Source organism: Mesitornis unicolor, unplaced genomic scaffold (assembly GCF_000695765.1).
Source record: "Mesitornis unicolor isolate BGI_N332 unplaced genomic scaffold, ASM69576v1 scaffold41979, whole genome shotgun sequence".
Lineage (NCBI taxonomy): Eukaryota > Metazoa > Chordata > Aves > Mesitornithiformes > Mesitornithidae > Mesitornis > Mesitornis unicolor.
This window is the reverse complement of record NW_010210094.1, coordinates 23503-43626: the sequence shown is the minus strand read 5'-3', so window position 1 is coordinate 43626 and position 20124 is coordinate 23503. Positions and strand designations below refer to the sequence as shown.

The 20124-nt window shown below is 39.1% G+C and overlaps 1 protein-coding gene across 2 annotated transcripts in view; it reads left to right on the top strand.

The window, feature by feature from the left end:
* SNAP25 (synaptosomal-associated protein, 25kDa) overlaps nt 1–15096 on the top strand; it is a 30380-nt gene extending 15284 nt beyond the window's left edge. Inside the window, exons 4-7 of one of the 2 annotated variants that reach the window (XM_010193074.1) lie at nt 2792–2909; nt 6872–6997; nt 9106–9250; nt 13506–15096. In XM_010193074.1, coding sequence (XP_010191376.1) covers nt 2792–2909; nt 6872–6997; nt 9106–9250; nt 13506–13574 — 458 coding nt within the window. In that variant the 3' untranslated portion in view covers nt 13575–15096. Of the gene's footprint in view, nt 1–2536; nt 2655–2791; nt 2910–6871; nt 6998–9105; nt 9251–13505 lie in introns of both variants that reach the window. The other variant, XM_010193075.1, reaches the window with a different exon arrangement.
* The last annotated feature ends 5028 nt before the right edge of the window (nt 15097–20124 follow it).

Below are 20124 nucleotides of genomic sequence, written 5' to 3'. Positions count from 1 at the left end.
AAATCTTTGAGTTGGTGTCAAATATGCTCTTCAATTAGCACTCATCTATTCAGGCAGAATAAAAAACAGGGAAAGAAAGTTCAAAAGGCCCTACTACATACCTGGCTTCAGAGAACATGCATCCGAGCAAGGAAATGTCCTTTGACTAAAAGCCACCAGTGGGACCAGATCTAGGACTGAAGGCTGCAGCTTTACCTGGCATTTTCCACTGGCCAGCCAAGGTTAGGGAAATACAGGTAGCAAAATCAGTGAAAGAAAGGTCAGTACCTCTTGTCCCTTTCAGTATCAAAACACACACATGGAAATAGTCTTCTTTTAACTGAGAGTCCTGGAAACAAGTCAGGCTCTGCAAACACAGCTCTCACAAGCAGGAAGTGGGAATCTACGATAGAAATTTAGCAATTCCCATCATGCTGCATGAACCAGCACAAAAGCCAGCTCACATTCCCACAGCAAGAACCAGTGTTGCCCAACTACACAAGAACAGGCAAGACTCTCAGTGAGGAGCAGGAGCACTTGAAGGAGTGTCACCTTCTACTACATCATCACATTTCTGATGAGTCTGACAATCTCTGGCTACAAACATGAACCAAAGCTTCTGCTAAAGCCTCTCAACCAAAATGTAAAATTACAATGTGCATTAAGACAATCCAACCTTGTATTTCTGGTTCTTGGCTCAGCAGTTTTATCTAGCAGACCTTGTGCAGTGTATCTCTCAGGTTTCCTTATTAGTTTCCTAATCTTTTGCTCACATTATATGCACCTCTTTAAGAGGGCACTACCCGGTAACTCTGATCCTATAAATGTTTCCTTGGATTTGGGATCAATAACACCTGTGGCAACAAGAGACAGGCATATCCAGCTGAGGAGAATGAGAACTGACAGCTGAAGAGCAGATGCAGCTGGCAATACATACACAGCACTTTTCTTTCTCAAAGCCCAGCCGAATGCAATAATTAAACAAAGAGCACAAGTGCAATATTTGAATTATTTCAGCTTGAATAATTTAGGCCAGGATTTTCAAAAACCCTCTAGGGGTGAGATGCCCAATTCCCATTAAAATTAATTTAATAAATTAATTAATGAATTAATTTTAATAGGAATTGTGTATCCAAATTTCCCAGAAAGCTTTGAAAATCTAAACCTCAATTGTTAATAGAAACCCAAATAAAAAATCAGGCTTATTCATGTTCCCAGAGAAGCCAGGAGGAGTTTTGTACTGATATCAATATGCACTTATAAATTTGTATTTTCTTTTTCTATTCAATACAGGGAATAGGGATGTATTTGTGTTTTACTGAAATTGCTTTACTTTGCCTCTTTAAGTATAGTTACAATTTTTACTGGATTGAAATGCCATTCCAAGTAACTCTCTCATCCCATGTAATACTTATTTGAGTTTATCCTTCATTAAATTAATGGTGAGGCTTTCCACCCACATAAAATGGCATTGCTATTGCAGACTTTACATGAGCGGATGAGTCATTCCTACAATTTTACACTGTGGTATTCTGTTCCTCTAGGCCACTTTTCTCAGCTTTCATAGTGACGAGATGAACACATTAAATTATTCTGAGCTACTAAGTCACTAAGAAAACCCTACATCATCCTCTGGTGGAAATAAGCCAGATTCTGTTCAATGCCAGTGGGGAGAGAGTGCCTGTATTCGGATGGTTACTGGGCTTGGTGCTTTGATAACTTGTCTTGGAACAAATCAGAAGTGACCCCACTGAAAAACATGAGTCTTCATTGAATGCTTGTTTTCATAAGGTCCTCTGGGGACAGAGACAATGAACAGCATTGCTAGTGGTCCTCTTTCAGTGAGCATCAGGCTCCTGTGCCAGTTATAATTCTCTTGTGTTCACTGGGGTTACTCCTGATTTGCAGAACCCACACTAGAAAGAAAACCAGCTCCAAAGCCATACTTAGGTTAGAAATTAATATCCAATGCCAATCAGAGTGGCAGGTCTCAGTCTCCTCAGCCTCTGGAAAAAGGAGTACTTAGACATGGCTCTTAAGAGCTCACTCCAGCTCTCCCACGCAATTACTCACTAATCAAAGCAATTACGCTGCCCAAAATCACCTAATTCCAAGGGATTTATAAGTATAAGTAACTGAAGTATTTTCCATGGAAAGACACATTTTCTCTTGTATTAACATACCTAAATGCAAAATAATAACACTTTACCTTTCTTTCTCTTGGATGTCATTGGTGTCTTAGTAAGTAGATGTACTGTACTATGTTTCTGGACTTTAAACTTTATGACCCTTCCTTTCTACATCATTACATCTTGTTTAAATTAATATATTTCAAACATCTTCCTCTTTGTTTCACTCTTCCCATGCTAGTAAGATATCTTTGCCATCCAGCATGGCATACATCCTTTCAACAATGCATCAGCTCAGATTAATGCATTGTAATGTCATTATTAATTCAGTTCTACATGGTCATTTTTCATGTTCTGTTGAAGACAAAAGCAAACAAACAAACAAAAATACAATTCATTCCACACTGTCATCCCTTTGTCCTGACCAGAACAACTCGATCGTGTTGAAGAAGGCATGAACCATATCAACCAAGACATGAAGGAGGCTGAGAAAAATTTAAAAGATTTAGGGAAATGCTGTGGCCTTTTCATATGTCCTTGTAACAAGTAGGTACTGGGTACCGGCTCTGCTATGTGGTGTCCAGTTTTTTGTCACAGTGAATGTCTGAAGTTTTTGTCTTTTTTTTCTTTGTCCTTTTCCATCTGCTTCATTCTGTGGGGATAAAATACTTGTGTTTAATCAGAACAACTGGAACGCATCGAAGAGGGAATGGACCAAATCAATAAGGACATGAAAGAAGCAGAAAAGAATTTGACGGACCTAGGAAAATTCTGTGGTCTTTGTGTCTGTCCATGTAACAAGTAGGTGCTGCCTGCCTCATCTCTTTGAGCACTTAAGGCTGATCCCAAAGGCCTTGCGAAGCTCATCCTTGCTAGGCACATGGACAGGATGAGCATGTGGCATGCAGAAAGAACAATTCTGGTTCAAATGCATTCATCTCATAGCATAGACAACTGACTGGGAATTACTGTAGATGCATTAAAATCAGGCATATTGCAGTGAAAGCTTCACTGTGAACACCTTTTAATGGTAAAAGTTTCAACATTTTTCACAAAGTGTACTGAGTGGTTCCATTTTCTAGCAAACAAAAACATTGGAGCTACCTTACTCCTGACACGCTAAATTTTGAAGCATATTTTCACAAACAAGTTTAATAAACAACAAAAAAAGTGAAAAAATGCAGAAGAGGTCATCAAAAACACCACTCAAAATTCTGGATGAAAATCACACTTTTTTCATTGTTCAGCAGAAATAGTCCTTGATGAGATCTTGAAAGAGACATGATGTTTCACAATTGGAACCCAACTTGAAATGGTTTTCATCCTGCCATAGGCAACAGATTTGAGAAAACCTGAACATGTCACACCAAATTTCTTTCATTTGGGTAGCATGTACACTAAGCAGAAATGTTGAAATGCATTGAATTTGCTTGCATGCCATCAGACTTGAACAAAACTGTCCTCCAAGTAATGCAAAGCTTGTTTTAAATGCCAAATGAAAATGTGATGTGTGGTTATGTGGGTGTAGGAAAGTGAAACACAAAGTGAAACAACCAGACGTTCTTGAGGAATAGTAAATCCAGCATGCAGTGAGCAGGCATGCAACCAAGTTACAGTGAAAACATTCATAAAAGGTTGGCCAGAGATTGTGCAGGAAACAAAGCAGAGTGCAGTGGTTCTTTAGTATTATACTCTGATTCTGCATGGCACAGATACTTTGTTCACAAATAGGGCCTGATCCTACCATGATTATCAAGACCAAATGAGAGCGAGCTGTCATGGGAGTTCAGAACAGTAGGACTGGGTTTCTGCCTTAACAATTGCCATTTATTTTGAAGTTAATTCTTCTGGGACAAAACGCAGATACAGCCTCAGCCTTAAAAAAATCAATTTTGCTCATGTGTACCAAGCCACAAATACTTTGGTAGGGTAAATATTTTGCCAGAATATGTGTACTATCGCCTTGGTGTGCAGAATGGGAGAGAGGCAAGGAGGAATGAAAAGATCTGCATGCACACACACAGCCTTTGTCAGCGCAACTGTCTGGAGTTGGTATCAGCTCTGATACAGGCTTTAACCCTGCTGTCCTGCACCAGAGGACCCAGTGTAGAAGAGCCACAGGAACAAGAATATGCAGCAGAAACTTTACATCTCCCACACTCTAAAAGCTGTTGCAACTTGAAGAGGAACACTGTCTTAGCTTGCTCCTCCTAGAGAAACCTGGCATAATGCCAAAAGTTCACCCTTGAAATACAATTCCAATGCATTTTGCAGGAATCTTCATTTTTTAGCTTTAATGTTCTGTACTGTGGGAAAGGCTGCTCAGAACTAACAGCCACATCTATGGCATGGATGAAGTTAGCACCTGACATGGTCTTAAACATTAACCACTTCACAATGGTTGTAGTATCATGAAATCAAAAGATGCAAGAACAGAAAGATACTGCAGGCATTCAGTGTGAGGGATGTTCATTTTTAAAGGTGTCTTCTCCCTGCTTTAAGGCAGTATTATGACCTTTGCAGTCTGCATCTAGATTTCATAGACTAGCATTGCTAATCAGTCAGCATGTTCAGAAACAGTATGGGTGAACAATTCTTTCAGAGATTGTTCTTTGAATCACTATGCCAGGACTCAACTGGTACGAATAAGATGATATTTTGAGAAATAGAGTGTAGGAGGGAGAGAAATCTGTACAGTTCTGGGCAACGGTATAACCATGATTCTCTAATGCTCTTCTGGCTGGTGGTAGATTAATGTCATATATTTTAAAAAGATTAACCATTTCACACATAACTATACTCTGATATACAGATTAAATACAACTCTGTGAGCCTTACCACAATATAAGGCTTGATTCTACATTCTTAGGAGATCCAAAATGCCCATGGCGTGGAACATTGACCAGATTACAGTCAAAAGAACAACTGCTATTGACCATGAGCAGACCCAGACTCCACCTGTTGACTTTAATGGGAAGTCCACAAGAAAACAGAGATCAAGTTCTGGATGTATATAAATCCTTTACCTCAAACACAGAGACTGTCTCACTCTCAAAGTTGCACATGTCTAAAGAACAGGCAAATACCTGTAAGTGTATGTGTAGCAAGGGAACTACTTTCATTCATTTCTAGAAACACCAAAGCTGATGTATAGTTTTAGAGAGCAAAGAACAAATAAGCCAACCATCTTCTTTTTAAGTCTTCACAAATTTTAGTAGGAAATAAGCAATAAAACAGATGTGTAGGAAAGCTCCTCTTTTCATTTATATTTTAATTCTATATTGGAGCATGCGACACATATTCAGGCTCAACTGAAGATAAGCTGCTTCAGGGCTCATGGAGACAACATAACACTGGAGATGCGTTTGTTGTGTCCTCTTCCAAATTCCCCAGAAGCATGTTCAGTTTCTCCCCCAGAATCCAAGCCACAGGGCACTTTGTATGACTGATTGGACCTGAGTGAACAACAGGGAAACCATGGAGGCTTGCGGTTCCCAACAGCTTTGTCAGAAATTGCTCCATTTCCAGAATAAAATCAAGAACTTATACCTACAGCCCCCGAATGCTCACACTTTCTTGTTAAAATGTTCAATCTCATCTGATCACCCCAGTGACAGCAACCCTAAATATGCTGCACATGCTAATCTGCCACTGAAGGTATGCCTGGATTTTAAATTTCTGTCCACGGCAGCTCAGTCAAAAATGGCTCTCTGAAAGCTAATGTAACTGTCCTAAACAACAAATATAACAAGTTGCTAGGCTATTTTAAAGTCCTGTGGTTTAAAGCTCCTGAAGGAAGTGATGATCCATTTTTGCCTGTGTCTTGCTTACTGTGAAGGCTGTTACTGCTAATGCATTAAGAGTATGATGAACTATTGGGGCAGCTGTGCTTAATGAGAATGCTTTACTTCTTATTCATGCCTGTAGCTGGTGCATGAAGAAAAATGTAGAAAAACTTCCCTTTCTGATGCTAGATTGCTTGTATCTTTTCTTTTCTCCTGCACTCATTTCACTTCTGCCTATTTTACTTTTTGTCTCTGTTGACAAAGGTTTGTACATCAGCTGTCGATGTATGATTACTATTTTCAAGTACCGATATATTATTTGAAAATCTAATGAATCCTATGAATTTTATTATAAAATCATCTCCTAATCACCTTGGGAAAGGTTAGTGGCTTTAAATGCCTATTATGCCACATTCACATTAATAAATAAATATCAAGAGAAGCTTAATCTTCTGCCTGGTAAAATGTTAAAATCTAGCCAAATCTGTTTTTCTCTAAGAGGGTGTGTTGCTGTGATGTGATGTACACACTATACTTGGCAGTTTTGTTTTTATGTCTGTCTGCCAGTATGTTCTCTGTGTTGGATGTCAAAATGTATGTGTCACTGAAATGAAACAATGTTTTCTACTTATTTGTATTTCTTCTCTTTTTCTTTCTTCATTTTCCTTTTTTTTTTTCCTTCTTCTTCTTTCTGGAAACTAAGTCAACATCCAACCTGTGTGCAGTGTTGTAAACTTGACAATTGCAATTCACCCTATTGGAAACAAAACCTCTGTCCCTGACAGCTGTGGCAGTAAAGTGAGAAACCAAAACCAAAGCCCCTCCTTTCATTCAGGGTTATGATATATCGGTATACAATCAATGACCCTCTATCCGAAAACTCATTTGCTTGATTCAGCTTTTAGCTTGGAGAAGTAAAATTTTTGCATTTGCCGTTGTCCACTTGATGTTTCGTTACTCAGCCTCTTCTTTGCATAGGCTTAAATCAAGCGATGCTTACAAAAAAGCCTGGGGCAATAATCAGGATGGTGTTGTAGCCAGCCAGCCTGCACGTGTCGTAGATGAACGGGAGCAGATGGCCATCAGCGGTGGCTTTATCCGCAGGTGAGCCTTTTTATCCACTGTTTTCTCTCTATTTTCCCTGACACTGATATATTTAGATTTCTTCCATATGGTCATGAGTTCTGTGATGCTCATTAACTCCTTCAACAGTGCTGGCTAATGCTATGGAGCCAGTGTTTTCCACTGAGTGGTGGGTGCTCAGATTTAGGTTGACAGCAATTAAGATGGGTACTAAGGACTTACTGCATCCACTGACTTTCCCTGGCCCCGTGGGTGCTTGCCTGAGCTAATGCAAAGGATGGTTACATTGCTGGAAATCCTGGAAGTCCAGGTCTTAGCCCAGAGAACCAGAAGATGCTTGAAAACATGGCCCTAGGCCTTCCTCCTTGACACTGGCCAGATTTGGGCAATAATAAAATGGAAATAACATCTATTTATTTACTTCACAGCAGCAATGTGAGGCTGCAGACTGTCATGGCCAGTCAGCACTGTCCTCTGCACTCCAGCTCCTTGGTGTGAACAATGCACTTTTCCCAGGGACCTTATTATGGGTCTCATTAATGACAGTTGTCAAATGCCTCAGAAATGAGGTGTCAGATAAATACTAGTTTATTATTATCATGCCTCAAGATATATAGTGCTCATTATCCATCCTTGTCAGAAGATATATCAAAGCATCTGGTACTCCTTCCTTTCTTATAAAAAAGAGCCTCTGGCTCTCTGCTAAAGCTCCAAGCCAAGCGCAGAACTTGAAGCACACTTTTAACTAGAGGTACACCACTTCCCTGCTTGTGTCTATCCAGAAAACCTCACTAAATGGGCAATGATGTCCCGTTCCTCAGCTGCTATAAAGCCAAAACCATGGAGAAACATTGATGCTTTAGCGGCAACCCCTGTGCACTCAGATGAAAGCCAGTTTGAAATGCACAGCTACACTAATGGCAACCAAATTGCAAAATTTCAGCGATACGTAGGGATCCAGCAGTAAGTACATACTGATTACAGTGGTTATAGAGCATGTATTTAGATGACAATGCTATCAGCTGAATGGATAAAGGCATACCAGTAGGCAAAGCTTTGATCTCTGAAGATTAAGGACACTGGATTAATAAGTAATTATCTTTCCAAAAACTATTATCCACTTATTTTTTTGGCTACTGTGATAAAGGGAAATCAGTGTGATAGAAACAATGCTGTCATGCAATCTGGAGTGTGGGATGGAGTTGCCATTTAAGTTTGCTGGGTCTGCCGTTCACTTTTTTTTTTTATTTCTGGATGGCAGCCCCACCAAAATGAAGGGTGGGCATGATAAGAGAATAGCAGTGACAAAAATTATGCCAGACCATAATTACTCTGCATATAGCATGTAGTGCACTTTTGGCACCTACATGAACACAAATTGCACAAGAGGCTCAAAGTAGTGATTTTCTGAGTGTCACCCATGGACCTTGCTTTTCCCAGTGTCAGTCACCACATGCCTCTCCAGTTACTGAAAATTTGAAATAGACCTTGGCTCAAGTGCAAATCCTTCAGTCTAGAAAACTAAGAGGAGAGACAAAGGATCTTTACTAAATCCAGTAAATCTGAGAGAAGCTGCTTCTATCATTTAGCAGAAATGTATTTCATTAAATAGGAGGTTAGGTCAGGATTTTAACAGCTGAAGCAGCTCTTCCCAATATTTCAGTGAGGTCCAAGTCTATGAGGACTGGACTGTACCCACATGGAGTTCAAGGAGGGGAGCTGACACAGCTTCAGTTCCACCACCTTCCAACATTTCCAACATACTCTAACCACACACAGGTCCAAGTGGAGCATCCTGTCATTCTTTGTTTGAGAAGGACCATCACTAGCAGAAAGGTGCAGTATGTGGTACAAACAAGCTCAAACGGCAACATTTCTAGGAGTAGCAGACACGAGCAGTAAAAATGGAGGACTAGTGAACTTGGACAATTAATCCCAACATCCAAAAAATAAGCATGTAGTGTTTTTCAGGCTAGCTACTTATTAATCCCTTTTCTTCAAAGCTGAGCTCAGCAGCATGCTCCTCAGGTGACAAGCGAAGGAGGATGCAGGGGAGGTTTCAGATGAATCAGAGTTTCAGGGGGAACCTCCTCTCTCTCTTCTTCAAATAACTGATTTTTTGCTCCCAGGGTAACAAACGACGCACGGGAAAATGAAATGGATGAGAACCTCGAGCAGGTCAGCGGCATCATTGGCAACTTACGTCACATGGCCCTGGACATGGGCAATGAGATCGACACACAGAATCGCCAGATTGACAGGATCATGGAGAAGGTAAGAGATGACATTTCTAAGAGGACCCCAAAAGGGGCTGTGTTTTCCAGTTTTATTCCATGCTCCAGTTTTTCTACAACTCAGAGGACAAGGGACAAAAGTAGCTGCTAGAGCTTCTCTCTCTTCTCCCTCCAAATCATTGGGCCACAGAAAAGCTTGTTGCTGTGGATCTTCAGTAGCCTCCAGTGAAGGTCAGGTTGAACCCACACTTTTTGGGTTTGCAAGACAACAGCTGGCAAGAGGATCCTTTAGCACAAATCAAAGCTCCTTCCGCAACAGCTTTGGGAAGGGAGAAATGCCTTGAGCTGTGCAGAACTGCAAGGCTTGGGTCTGGATGCCCTTCCACTTCCTGTCAAGTTTTAAGCTTTCCTGGACTTTCTTTCCCTTGGATATTCCATGAGCAATTGAGAATTGGATGACCTGCTTGGAGGATCAGTCCCAAAAAAGGACAGGGATTTATGAAGCTAGACTTTGTCATACAGTCACAGTGCAGCCAGTCTTCTCATGCTGCCTGCTTATAACTACATTAGGACAGAGATCTATCAGCCATCTTGGGGGTGGGGGCGTGTGTATATATATGAGTGTGTACATATATATTTGTTACATATATATATACACACACATATACACACATACACATATATAAAAAAACTGAGGCTCAGCATTACTATTGCTAACTTGCCATCTAAAAAGGCAGAGAGCACCGTTCCAGTACCAGACCTGCATTGCAGATTTCTGAAGCAGATAGCAGCACCCTCCAAACCCAGCTGGGAACTCGCTGCTGTCCTCAGATCCCAAGATCTGCGAGCCATCTGCATTCATACTGGCAAAGCTCCAGGCACAGGGACAGCCAGCCTGAAGTGACATAAGAGGCTAGATCTTCATCTGGTGTAAAATCAGTACAACACTTGACTTCAGCTGAGATTTACACAACCTGAGGATCTAACCCAAGGACTTATATGTGCTGCTTAGAGTTAATGCTGACCTTAAGTGGTAGAGCTTGTACTCTTGAGCCTTTTTACACGTGCAAGCCTTCTCACACAAGCAGGATGCCCATGCCTATCTTTCATGTCAATTAAGTACATCAGAGCCTAGTGAAAAAATTAAATACTGCACTGAGGGATTCACTCAGATAGGTTTCATTATTGGAGTTTGATCCCAGAGAGAACTGGGTGAAGGATTGTCTTAAAGGTGGGAAGTTCATCTCTGATAGAGACACAGTCACATAACACAGTAGACCACATTCTTTTATGTTGATCAAAAGTTTTGTACTATAAAGCTGCATCTGTTAGTTTGACTGTATTGGAAAATGCACGGTACTATTGTAATGCCATTCTGTAGCATTTCATATTTCTGGGAAGAATGAAATAGGAGCATGGAGGGAAGGATTTACTGCTGTTATTCATAGGAAAAGCACTAGAAAGCAGCACATCTATCTAAATTGCAAGAAGGAACTGGAAGATTATACAACCTACATCATAACTACCTTTAAATAAGCAGTCTAGAATAAATATTATTTTCTCAGAGCAAGTGTGAGGACATGCACTATTACATGTTACCAGCTACCCTATTCATGACAAAACACAGTGGTAGGAGACATGCCTTATGGATGGAAATCAGCTATGTCCTATCCAAGCCTGCAGGATACTATTAGAAACAACAGCAAGCCTAACTAGGCACGGTTCTCCTATCAGTCCAGGCTTGCAAACATCCAGATTTCAAAAACATTGGCCAGGCCCTTTGTGTATATAAAGCACATGGGCCAGATCTCCAGGCAGCACATGCTGAGAGTGGTTGGCTAACTGAGGGACTGGCCTCCCACATCTATGCAGTTGTCTTACAGAGTTAGGCAATAGAAAAACAACAGCGCAAGCTAATGTGATTCATTAAATCCAGCCTCACGGGCAGGCCTCGTCAGGCAGAGTCCTTGGCTAAAGAACAGTGACACATTTCTGAAATATGGACTTGCAGTGTACACACAGAAGTTGTCATAAAAGCAGCTTAAAAATAAGGCAGTCTTCAGCCTTGGCGAAAATCTGTCAAACATCTCAGAGTAAGGACACACAGTAATAAGATACTAGAAGAAGAAACACAATTTATTAGGAAAACCCTCTATAAAAACAGAAATGACAGTTAACCAGATAATACTGAAACCACAAATACATACACATCCATTTTGTAATGAAATATGCCAATGGACCAATGTCCCTAGCTGGCGGTGGGCATACAGCATTGCTGGAGTTGTTTTCTTTTCCTGACCAGCTGGAGCACTGTGCTTTTGATCAATTATGGCCATTAGAAAGACCTTGGGCTGGCACATTTTGCAAAAGATGGGGTCCATCACAAAACTAACCCAAATGCTGTTAAGAGCATTTATGTTAAACTGGATGCATGCGTCCAAACCAGAGCAATCTCGTAATGCAGAGATGTAATCTGATCTATCCCCAGTAATCAGAACAGCTTTATTCTTCCCTCAGATCAAAGAGACAGAAACAAAAACTAAAACGATAATGTGATGACTAGGTCAAATGGCCCAGACATCATTACTAGAAGATCCTGGCCCTAAAATGAGCCAGAAACAGGAGGCTGGGAGGAAAGCTGGAAGGGCTCAATGCATTTTGTCTTGACCTAGGTGGGAAGGTCTGCACAAAGACTCTCTCTGACTTCAATGCAACATAATCTGCCAGAGTTAGACCTTAGCATTCTTTCTTAGCAACATTATGTTTCATCAATATTCAATCAATATTAATATATTTAATGACAAATGTAACTGCTTCCAAAACCCTTAAATTATTTTTTCAGGTAGTCTTTTGGCAAAAGCACACAAAACTGTACTGTGGTAGATAAGGTCAAACTCATGGCTAAAATAAAGAAGTGTGGCTTATAATGAGTAGTTATGTTGATTTATGACTGTTGAGGATCTGGGACATGCTACTGTACTAAAAATACACATCTACATAGTATTTCCCAAAATGATTATGGAGAAAAGCCCAAGATATTTAAGAATGATATATTGCACATCAGCATAACCATTTTTAAAGGGTTTTATAAGTGTATCTGGGAAAATTTCTTCACCATTCTGTCTTTGCAAATTGGAGATTTAAAATAAATCTGTACAATTTGGATACACACCAGAGATGTCGTCAAAGCTAACAAAATGCAGCCATCAAACCACAGAAAAGAGTTTGCTATTTGAGTTCATGCTTTTAAAGCAGTAACGCAATTCTCACCTTTCCCACAGGTCTGATTTAAAAAACTGAAAACATCTATCTAGTCCCTCTTCTAGTGTAAGTTGGCATAGCAACATGGGCTTGAATGGAGTTTGCCAATTTTTGTCAGCTAAAACAATGTCTTTAGCCTCCAAAACTAACTTCTGCAGAGCTACAGAAAGCCATGGTCAAAGTGTCTTCCCACTCAAAGAGAAGTCCCAAACCTCCCAAGTGGTGCTGCTTTATCGACAGCAAATTGTATAATTATGGCAAATATTACCCCATGGAAGACAGAGAAGCTAGCAGTTCAGCCCATTCTTGACTAAATTCCAGTTTTATTGCTTCAAATAAAAGTAGAATGCCTGCTTTTTCTTAATTCCTGTTTATACTGCTGCCCAATGAAAGAGTTTACTACTCTGTCTTGCAACTACACTAGTGAACTTTATTGAAAGGAATAATGGCATCACTCCTACCTATTCCTTTCCTTTCACATGTAGAGCAAAGAGATCCAGACTGATGTATTTTCAAATACAGTATCTTTGCCAGTATTCCCAACATCAGATGATATAGCTTCCCTGCTCCAGCCATTCTCTACACTGACCAAAATTTCAGTCTTGACTGCATGACTGGTGATCTAAATCAGAACAAAGTCCAGATCCACCAAATTTTAGAGGGCACTGAAGCTTCTCACTGGTAACATCCATGTGCACATCATCAGTTCTCATCCTGTCATCTATTACCATCAATACCACTAGCACCATCAATAGCACCAGCTACAGATCTGGTGCAGCATTTACAAGAGTTCAGTGGAGCTGAATACAAACATGAAAGCTCTACTCAAATCCTACCTAATATGTCACAAAATCAGAAAATCTGTTATTTCCTTTTGGGTCCCTAATACCACTATAAAAAACAGCTCACCAGTATTTTCAAGCTTCTTTTTTTTTTTCCTGACCTAGCCAAAACTAGAGAACTGTCCACTAAGCATTGTAGGTGTTCTCTTTCTGCCCTTTATTCACCTGCTTCTTTCCTTTGTGTCTCCTTAGGCTGATTCCAACAAAACCCGGATTGATGAAGCCAACCAGCGTGCAACAAAGATGCTGGGCAGTGGTTAAATGCAGTGAAGTGCATTTCCTTTTAATGCTGTCCGACAGGGCAGTATCTTCATGCTTTTATCATGGTATTTACCTACTAGGTTTGCACACATGCACATATCAGCCCCATTGTAAATGTTGTCCTGTGTAGTTTGTCAGCTTTCCAAAAATGATACTTGTAATTATTTTTTTCTAGATATCATTCTTTCCAAAGGTTGTACATAGTGCTGATTTGATGGCTATAGCTCATTATGATGTTTTTTGGCATTTTTCCTTTCCTTATTTCTGTTTTGGATTCCTTTCCTTTTTTTTCCCTCTCTTCCTTTTTTTTAAATGATGTTTGCTGAATGACAACACTGTTGGAATGCTAAACGTGCTGTTAACCTTTAAATATGCAGTATTGTTCTTGTAAAACTGTGACATTCCACAGAGCTACTGCCATGCTCCTGTCTTTGAGTATCATGATGTTTAAGCACTTAAACCTGCTGTCTTCAGTTCTTCATTGCCATTATCTGTTGTTATGATTTAATGATTAGACAATGTGGAATTATATAACTATAACAAGCATTGCACTAAAAAGTGATGTGATTTATGCATTTATGCATGAGGAATAAATAGACTTTTAGACTCCTACTTAAACAAGACTTTTCCCATGGCAGTAGCACACCAACAATGACAACAAAAGCATGCTCAGTATTCGGACTCTTTTGGGACTATGTTATACCAGCAAGTTTGCAGTCGTGCCACTTTTTTCTTGTTGATATATATATATATAGTTATTAATCATGATAATTTTTTTTTAATTATGAAAAAAGAGGGATTTGGCACTCACCATTTAGCCATTGCCAGCAAAATAAAAGCTTGGCTGAAAATATGTCAAAGACAAAAAGAAATAAGTGTAATATATTGGGTTTGTCTGCTGCTTTTGAAGACTATCTTTTGGAGGAAACGACTACCATATGAAATGGTGCAAAGAAATGTAATTTTTATAAAGGCTCTCTCTTACTAGTCGCTATCCCCATGTGGTTTGTTATTGGTACAGTTCTCTGTTGCTTACCTAGAGCTATGCACACCAAATCGCTGAGATGTTTAGTAGCTGACTTAATTAAAAAATAATAAAAAAACCTAAATGAATGAACTCTAGATAAACTGTGAGATAAATATAATTTATAGCATGTAATATGAAATTCCTTATGTCTCCTGTCAGTTTGTGAAGTGATTGACATTTTGTAGCTAGTTTAAAAATTATTAAAAATTATAGATCTCAGAATCCATGCTTGCTTTATCCATTTGTTGCCCTACCTGTCAGTGACAACTGTTGCCACTTACCTGGGAAAAAGAGAAGCGGAAAGAAGTCTAAAGACTCCTTACAAACTGGTTCTGTATTATACGTGGGAAACTAAAGATTTCTGTTTGCAATCCTGTATAGAAGTAACTACTCTAAAAAAAGCATTTTACACTCAACACATAGCAAGTGAATATTCTTTAAAATAACCTGGCTTGGGTTGCTAAACACTGAATCAAGATAAATTCTCTTGTTCAAAGGAAAGAAAAAATGAACTAAATGTTATGGTACAAAAGGATATGGTTCCTTAGTCAACAAAATCTATTCCTGTAATGGATCTAGCCACATGCTAATACACCTCTTTTCAGGGAACACTTTGAACTACAGGGTTTGTATAGTCTGCTAAGAATAATTTTTTCAAATTACTAACAACAACTAATGTTTACCGCCAATGAAAAGTGTTATCATATTTTCCCAGGGCTTTTTTCCCTATATGGACAAATTATAATTAACTCTGCATGAGTGACAGTTCACTCATGTGTCTCACATGGCCCTAAGTCAAAATACACAAAGAACATAAATGCTTGCATAATTAAAGTCGCATGATAATGTAGACAAGCTATATTTTTTTAGCAGCTTATTATTTTTAGTATCTATTAAAAATTCATATATGCAAATATTTTCCCCTAGTACTTCAAACCAAAGAGTAAACTTCAAGCAAATGTTTTTAATCTGCTGACCATTTCCAATCCTGTTTGTTCAGGGATTCTAGTATTTGTGACAGCATTATCATTCTGCAATGTCTAACTGAAGGGGGGCAATAATCATACTGGAAAATGCGTCAGCATGGGAACATACAAATATGAGGATATTTGAGAAGGGCAAGAAATACATAAGAAAGTAATGAAGATATTAATAGAGGTATTATTCTCATCTGTTTAACAAGAACACACCCTATCTGAAGATCATACTTCCAAAAGTCATAGTAGCTGATCAAAAATATAAGCTGTTGCTGTGAAGGAAATCACTGTGTTTTGACATCTGGTTTTTTTTCTTGAACAAAGATCAAAGCCCAAACTATTGGAACTTTTTGCCAAACAGAAGGTTTAAAGGTTATAAATATTGAAATGTTTAATTGTATTTGTCTTTGTATCCTCCTCCACTGTATGTAGGGTCTCTTAGGAGCTGGCTGAAAATGACTTAAGTAAATAAGTTTCATACATTGCATTTCTCTGATGTTCTTGGAAATTGACTTTTATAGGATTAATTGTTCTTGAAATAATTCAAGAAAGGCTCAATCTCATGGAGTTTGTTATTAGAACAATCCACTCTGTTTGTTAAGTTTTGTGGACACCAAATCCCTGATGTAGCAGTTGACTCAATAGCAAAAAAAAAATAAAAAAAGAAAAAAAATTAAAACCAACACTCAAATGTGGCATTTCCCATTTTTTCCCTTGTCTCCCTCTGGCCAGCCCCTGTTTCCCATTAGAGGCTGCAGACTTTCCCTGAGGCTGAACAAGTACAGTGCACAGTTACCCACATGAGGAGGCAAGGCTCACTGGACGGAAAGGGACAGAGCAAGGAGCTGGAATTACAACTCCCATAAGATAAAATGATCACATTGGGTGGTTTTTGTTTCCACAATCAGATTTTTCTGAAGGCAAAGCCTTCTTATCCTGGTAGGAGATTTCCCTTTGACCATGTTATATCTTCCAATCAGTAATTTCTTTTGTCTTTGTACCAGTGCCATGTGGAAATCCAGGCTTGAGAAGAAAAAAAAAAATTGAAGTGCTTGAAGACACAAAGCTTCATGAAATATCACTTATTTTTAGACTGCTAATGCAATTTCATGAAGAGTTTGTGTGCAACATAGCAAAATCCTCTCATTGGTGTTGGTTTGAGGTGGTCACAGGGAAAAAGTTTTTTCATATTCTCAAAATGAACTACCCAACTGGATTATTCAAAATGTTGCTTAAAAACTGAAGTCCAACTAAAAGACAAACTTCTGCTGAGCTTTACAAATCCACAATTAATTACTTCTTTCATGTCACGCATTTGCCTCCTTTCCTAGTCTAGGCTGGAAATGGAAATATCAAAATAATCCCATGGAAGGATATTTGAATGTTATTCCTTTACAGAACAAAATTCATCAGTGTAATATCTCACGCAAAAAAAATAATAATAAAAAAATCACCTTCATTTAATACCTGGCCTGATTTCAGCAGTGAGAAACTACAAGAGAAAACCAGAAAATCTAAGTAAAAATCACAGTGGCTTATCTGAAAGAAACCTTAAAAGTTTTAGGATGTTAATGATTCCCAGCCTTAGCATAAATACACAGCTTCTAAACTCAAAACTAACTGTTATAGCTTTCCAGATTGACACAAATGCAAGAAAAAAAAAGCTATGCATCATGGAGAGTGCCTTGTGGTTTGAAAGAGCACATCTTATGAAAAGCAGATGGACTTGATGTCAAGGTATGGAAAGAAAAATACTTGATTAATATTCCTTGAAGATTTGGTGGTATTACTGTATATAACAGAAAAAAACCCTCTAAAAACCAGTGATGAGTTTGTTGGGGTTTTTTTAAAGAAATGTAAATTTTATTAGCTTTCGTGGATTAAATGCATTAAATCCTTAATTTCTGAAGAAAACCAAATACGCCAGAGTTTACATGGCAAACTATAAAGCATCCTCTTAGAAAGATGTCTGTGCCGCATGAGACACTTATTACAGATACACTTTAAATCCTCTAGAAATATAGATGACAGTTATTCTCCAAAATGCTCTGTGTGCCACACTAATAACTGACAACCTCCCCAGGCTTTGGACATGCACCCGAATCTGGAGAGATTGCGCAATACTTTTAATTGTGGGCGTAGAGGCAGATGAAGCAATTCCTGCACTTTTTTTCTCCCTCTTTCTTCTCCTGTGTGTACATATGCACATATAAGTATTTTATTTTAAAGGCACTGAAAAGGGAAGAGATGAGCACTTAGTAATAGCAAAAATTGTGTGTGTAAGACACAGCTTAAGTATATGTACTGCTGCTGTGTGTGCCTGTGGGTGTAGGTGCGCAGGATGTGACTGCTGTCTTCTGAGCCATTTTGTTGCCTTTCTCGAGAAAGATGGGGACAGTTTGTTTGGAAGTTAGTAGAATATAAATAGAGTACTTTTAAACCTGCAAGTAGCTACAAGAAATGTAGACACAGGAGATAAACCCTGCTGAGAAGTTAGGGCATTGGGCTGGTTTGATTGGAGGTGGAGGTGGCATGTTCTGGCTGATTTATTTTGCAAAGCACTTGCCAAATAGTGTTGGATCCTCTCTGCAATGGTATTAAGAGACATTGTGTTTGTGTTGTAAAACACCAAGAAGTTTTAATGTATTTGGTTTTGAATGTTATTTTGTATTTAAAATTAGTAATTTAAAACAAACAAGCAAACAAAAAACCCCAAATCCACAAAATGAAAATAAATCATGATGTGGGACCACACAGATTCCCACGCATTTGGGATCTATTCCAAGGTCACTATTGCTCATGCAGAAACTGCTTATGGTGGGGTACACAATTGGTCAAGCAACAGGTAGTAGCTTGAGGATATGCTCATTTGCCTTGTAGGCTTCACAGCTGCTTGCTGAAAGTGAAAAGTAGCAACTCTGTATCAGGACTCAGGTATTGCTTTGGCTAACAACAGGGGGTGAGTCTTTAATTGCACAGTCCCAGCCTTGAACTGCCTTTTCTCACCACCTATCAGACCACAGCTCCCTCCACACTGCACCTACTTCACTGCACCTCTGTCCCTTTCTCTCCTTGCTCCCTCCTACATCCCCCCAGTACCTACCCAATTGCTTCCTTTCCTATTTCTTGCACTGAATTAGCCTGTCTTCAGTCCTGTCCCTAATTTTACTTGCTTCACAACCCTCCACCTGCAGGTTTTTCAGCCCTGGGTTTACAGTCAGGTTCTCTTTTTTTATTGATTTTGTCAGAAGCAGCACCAAAAAGACAGCCTCCTGCTTTCCAGGCCACAGCTGACCACCATGCCAGTGTCACTGGGAGGGACACCTGCAAAAAAGTCTAGCTCAGCCCTGACAGTTCCAGAAGACAGCATTGCATGTTGCCAGGGAAATTTTTTTGATAGTCTATCCAAAATGAACTAAAAAGTCTCTCTATGTTGACGTTAACAAAGGTGTTTGGGCAGCCGAGGACAGACAGGCAAGCACTGGGTAGGTATTTCACAAGAAGGCAACAACCGAGAGGCCCTGCAGCCTGCTAAATGTTACAGCTTTGGCGCACAGCACTAATGGGTAACAGTGCTTCTTCACGAGACAGCTGGAGAATCTTTTCTAACACAGGCAAAACAACTTTCCTTTCCTTCTTCCCCAAATTTCACTCATTAAAACTACCAAGATTTTGTTTTCATTGTTTATTTTGGTTTCATTATTTTGGTTTGGTTGGTTGTTCTTTGTTTTGTTGTTGTTGTCATCCTCATTGTCTTGGTTTTTGTTTGTTTGGTTCGTTGGGTCATTTTTGTTTGTTTGTTTGGGTTTTTTTTGGTACTGAAGCTTTTAAAAGGTGTGTTTTCAAAAAGCAGGTAGAGGAAGCAGATTTCCATCACCTCACCTGGCATAATGATCCAGGGCTGGGTTATTTAATCTGAAACCCAGAACAGCTCAAGTTGGCATAAGAAAGTTAAAATTAAATACTATATTGGAAATGGTTTAGCAAACTTTGCTATGGGGAGTTCTAAAATTTGCTAAGTGTTAACTTAAATACAGGCAGCTGTAAGTTTTACTTACAGTGCAGTAGGTTTTCCATCTAAATTCTGATCAAAAGTTCATTGAAATGAACAAAATGGTTCTTTTCTATATTCATGGGGAGTTGATTGCACCCCCGAAGTATGAATGAATATGAGTAAATCTCACTGCACTAAGGGTATTCTTGGGTATTAAAACCAACAGCATGCAAATGTGAGCAAAGTATGTTTAAAAAACCTTACCTATTTTGACTCCATTGTACAGTACACCCATACTTTACTATATCAACAACAATAAATCCAGCTGATGATGGCATTTTCTTAACTACTTTTGATGCTCTGCAGGACTTCTAAAAGGCTAAGTGACTCTAGATTCAGTTTATAAACTCCAAGAAAACATATACTGACAAGTTAATTTTGAATAAACAGCAGCTATAATTCTGATGTTCAGCCTTAAGGCTTTATCATAGAACATACTTTCAATCTCCACTGAACATTTCTGTTTCTTGGACTAAATTAGAATAGGAGGAG